The following is a 5000-nucleotide window of genomic DNA, read 5'->3' on the forward strand; positions in this document are numbered from 1 at the left end:
CATTTCTACTGGCAGGAATTCAAGGAGTCATTAAAACAACGACTTTAGTGAAAACATTTGTTCCTCTCGTGTTGCGCCGACTCTTTCAGTCAGTTCGGCGTCTGATTTAACATAAAATAAACACCTGGTGATGCTTGACTCAACGACTCCTGGATCCTCTAAAGAAGTGATCGCGACCCACTTCTGTTGAGCTCCAACCAAGAAAATGTTCTTCAAAAAGAGCCAATAACACACACACACTGTCATCAATAACACACACACACACACTGTCATCAATAACACACACACACTGTCATCAATAACACACACACACTGTCATCAATAACACACACACACTGTCATCAATAACACACACACACTGTCATCAATAACGCACACACACTGTCATCAATAACACACACACACACACACACAGTAACTCACACACTCACTCACTCACTCACACACACACACACACACACACACACCAACTCACACACACACTCACTCACACACACACACACACACACAGTAACACACACACACTCACACACACACACACACACACAGTAACTCACACACAGTAACTCACACACTCACTCACACACACACACACACACACACACACACATCAACTCACACACACACACACACACACACACACACACACACACACACACACACACACACACACACACAGTAACTCACACACAGTAACTCACACACACACTCTCTCTCTCACACACAGTAACACACACACACACACACACACACACACACACACACACACCTGTACGTCGGTGTTTTTAACGTGGCGTGGAGGCCGCTGCGTTCACAGCACGTTACTGTTAATAAACGGAGTGAACGTCACAGCTGCGAGTTGCTGAAATCAATGAAATCAACATCAGAACACAAAATAACTAACGGCTGTTTTCACTGAGCTGACGAGCTGACGGTCGACGGCGCTGCTCCCAGGCGATGCTCAGGGTCCAGGCCGGTCCTCTGAGCGGGACCGAAGCTTAAAACGGGCCGGGCTGAACGGCGGGATCGTTTCGACTGGTGGTGGTCGGATACTCGGCCATCACCTCGCTGAATCTCTTTTTCAGCGTCTGATCACATGACAGCCTCCCATGTTGACTCTGAAGGCTCTCGCATCCGGCGATCAGCTCTGTTTCTCTGGGAAGTAGTCGGGAAACCATGCTCGTGGTTTGGTCCAGCTGTTGTGCTTTGACAAGAGTCGGGAAACGTGAAGTCGGTCTTTGGATACACGATTTAACCGCGATGCGAAAATATTGCGTGTGTGTCTCTTGCATAGACCCGTTTAACGCGTCGACGTGCTTAAACACATCAGCGAGACGTCTTCCGACAGCTCGGCATCAGGGGGATTATTCTCTGAGAGGAAGGCGGCGACACCTGCTCAGGTCCCAGATCCAGATCCCAGGTCCCAGATCCCAGGTCCAAGGTCTTTGTAAAACACCGGCTGTTCTCGGCACTGCGTTTAATGGGGCTCAGCACTTTGATGACATGTTTCAAAGTTTCGTCGAGCACTCGTAGCATATCCGTGGCTGCCGACCCCCCCACACTGCCAAGTGTGAACATTTGAGCAAACATCAGCGTGATAAGAACGACCTAAAATGACAGAAACCATCTTTGGGAGAAATGTATTTGACGTGTGCTTTGAGTTTTTAGTTTGGCCCATCCGCTAACATGGAGGGGGCGGGGCTTATTACCTATATGGCAGCCAGCCACCAGGGGGCGATCCAGGCCGACGTGTCGTCCATCTTTACGTACAGTCTGTGGCTAACACCAACATATAGAACTCCAAAGACTTGGACTCTGACTTGCCCTCAGAAACAGTACCACTAATAATACCAGTACCAATAACAAAGCCATTAACAGTAGCAGTACCAGTACAGTACCAGTAGCAGTACCACTAGCAGTACAGTACCAGTAGCAGTACAGTAGAAGTACCAGTACCAGTAGCAGTAGCAGTACAGTACCAGTAGCAGTACCAGTAGCAGTACAGTACCAGTACCACTAGCAGTACAGTACCAGTAGCAGTACAGTAGAAGTACCAGTAGCAGTAGCAGTACAGTACAGTAGCAGTACCAGTAGCAGTACAGTACCAGTAGCAGTACCAGTACCTGTAGCAGTACAGTACCAGTAGCAGTATAGTAGCAGTACAGTACAGTGCAGTACCAGTACAGTACCAGTAGCAGTGCAGTACCAGTACAGTACCAGTACCAGTAGCAGTACAGTACCAGTACCGTGCAGTACCAGTAGCAGTGCAGTAGCAGTAGCAGTACAGTAGCAGTGCAGTAGCAGTACAGTACCAGTACCGTGCAGTACCAGTAGCAGTGCAGTAGCAGTACAGTACCAGTAGCAGTACAGTACCAGTACCGTGCAGTACCAGTAGCAGTGCAGTAGCAGTACAGTACCAGTAGCAGTACAGTACCAGTACCGTGCAGTACCAGTAGCAGTGCAGTAGCAGTACCAGTACCAGTACCAGTAGCAGTACCTGTAGCAGTACAGTACCAGTAGCAGTACAGTAGCAGTACCAGTAGCAGTACAGTACCAGTAGCAGTACCAGTACCAGTACCAGTACCAGTACCAGTACAGTACCAGTACCAGTACAGTACCAGTAGCAGTACCAGTAGCAGTACAGTACCAGTAAAGGGAACCATGTGGTTCTCATCAGTATTATTGACTTGTTGATCTTTAACTTTATTTTGTGTTGCAGAGCTTCAATATGAACAGCCGAGGAGCAGCTGGAAAACCCAGAGAGCAGGAGGAAAAGGAGGAGGAGGACTTCTACGACTGCCAGGAGACTTTGGAACCTCCATACCAAAGACGGGAGGAAGAGGAGGAGGAGGAGGAGGAGGAGACCCAACAGGATGAAGGAGGATCGGAGGACTTTCACATTAAAACTGACAGACTGACTGATAGAAGTGACATCACAGAGAGTGAGGGGGAAGGACAGGAGGAGGTGCAGGGCGACAGGCTGCAGGAGGAGGCGCAGGGCGACAGGCTGCAGGAGGCGCAGGCGACAGGCTGCAGGAGGAGGCGCAGGCGACAGGCTGCAGGAGGAGGTGCAGGGCGACAGGCTGCAGGAGGAGGCGCAGGCGACAGGCTGCAGGAGGCGCAGGGCGACAGGCTGCAGGAGGAGGCGCAGGGCGACAGGCTGCAGGAGGAGGCGCAGGGCGACAGGCTGCAGGAGGCGCAGGGCGACAGGCTGCAGGAGGAGGCGCAGGGCGACAGGCTGCAGGAGGAGGCGCAGGGCGACAGGCTGCAGGAGGAGGCGCAGGGCGACAGGCTGCAGGAGGATTCAGATTCAGAGATGAAGGAGGAGAGCAGCCAGGAGATGGAGTTTGACGATGACTACCTGAGGGAGATGGAGAAGGAGCTGACAGAGGAGGAGAGGGAGGTAACACCTTCACCTTTTTACCTGTGTAGCTGTCTACCTGTATCTCTGATGTGTGTGAAATGTCAGCAGCTGGCAGACTGGTGTTGTAAACATGTTTACAGCATTTATGTTTATAAACTGAACGCAGAGCGACGTCCTTTTACCTGCCAGGTCGGTCCGTGACACGCGGAATACTTCCCCATTCATTTACAAGCCAAAGCCAAAAAGAGGCCGCCCACGTTCCCGTCTGGTTGTTGGTTTCTGAGCTGCGATTTCGAAGTTTCACCCTGCATTTCCCGTTTGTCATGCTACACCGCCTAGTCCACCAGGTGACGTGCAGAAACGTTTTGTCCATTCCAGCGGCCCAATCAGGAAACTTTTCGTAGAGGAAAATGGTTTCCCACGTGTACCCCGTCCAAATCAGAGGCTTTTTGTCACGGCCTGAGATGGACAGAAGAGTTCCCATTCGGCCTGAACAGGAAGTCTGTTCTGAAGTCGCTTCTCTGAGTGGACATGCACTTCCCAATTGTACACTAAGCCCATTCAGGTCCGTCACAGCCCTTTTTCTTGGAGCTTCAGAGATTTTGGGTTTGTGGGAACTGAGCCGAGTTTGATGGTCTTGGACCCGGCTGACGTGCTGCTCCAGCTCATCCCAGTTAATTTAGTTAGATTCTTCATTACAGCGGCTAATTATCTGCTATACATTTAAATGTACACCAGTCGCTGATCCCACTGTTTACACGCTATTCATTTTTGCTAGCTACCGTTCTTTAGCTTAGCAGCTAGCACTGGCTTCTCTCTCTCCCGCTCACTCTCCTGCTCTGTGTGTTAAATATTTAGCTCTTCCTCCGCCTCCTTTAGTGACAATGGTACATGTAATAAATGTAGTTTATTTGTAGTGTTGGAGGCGAGGCTTAGTGAATTGGAAAATCTGGTTCAGCACCATGGGAAATCAATCATTAGCTGCTGTCGTTAGCCAGCCCCCAGTAGCCAGTGCGGACCGACCAGAAGTAGCTCCTGTTAGCCGAAACCAGGGAGGCTGGGTGACTGTCTGAAGGAAGCGTAGCTCTAAGCAGAAGCCCACGGTTCACCACCAACCTGTTCACGTTTCTAACAAGTTCTCCCCACTCAGCGACACACCTGCTGAGAAACCAACTCTGATTATTAGCAGCTCCATTTTGAGAAACGTGAAGTTAGCGACACCAGCGACCATAGTCAGATGTATTCCTGGGACCAGAGCGGGAAACACTGAATCCTATTTAGATTAGATTATTCACGTCGCAGTAATGACTCCCAATAAAGCCAGTCGGTCACTAAAGTTAAGTAGAGTCGGTGTGTACATATGCAAATCTTAGATCTTAGTGCTGCGTTCGACACCATTGACCATCACATCCTATTACAGAGACTGGAACATTGAACTGGCATTAAAGGAGCCGCACTAAGCTGGTTTAAATCCCATCTATCAGATCGATCTCAGTTTGTACATGTTAACGGTGAGTCCTCCGTGCACGCCAAAGTTAGTCATGGAGTACCACAAGGTTCTGTGCTTGGACCGATTCTATTCACCTTATATACGCTTCCTCTAGGCAATATTATTAGGAAACACTCCATAAACTTT

The 5000-nt window shown here is 49.8% G+C and overlaps 1 protein-coding gene across 2 annotated transcripts in view; it reads left to right on the forward strand.

The window, feature by feature from the left end:
• The window catches only part of ttc1 (tetratricopeptide repeat domain 1), a 15191-nt gene that overhangs the window by 609 nt on the left and 9582 nt on the right, over positions 1-5000 (forward strand). The window contains exons 2-3 of one of the 2 annotated variants that reach the window (XM_044222534.1): positions 2720-2965; positions 3119-3403. In XM_044222534.1, the coding sequence (XP_044078469.1) occupies positions 2729-2965; positions 3119-3403 (522 nt within the window). In that variant the 5' untranslated portion in view covers positions 2720-2728. The remainder of the gene's footprint in view (positions 1-2719; positions 2966-3118; positions 3404-5000) is intronic. The other variant, XM_044222535.1, reaches the window with a different exon arrangement.

Source organism: Siniperca chuatsi, linkage group LG14 (genome assembly GCF_020085105.1).
Source record: "Siniperca chuatsi isolate FFG_IHB_CAS linkage group LG14, ASM2008510v1, whole genome shotgun sequence".
Taxonomy (NCBI): domain Eukaryota; kingdom Metazoa; phylum Chordata; class Actinopteri; order Centrarchiformes; family Sinipercidae; genus Siniperca; species Siniperca chuatsi.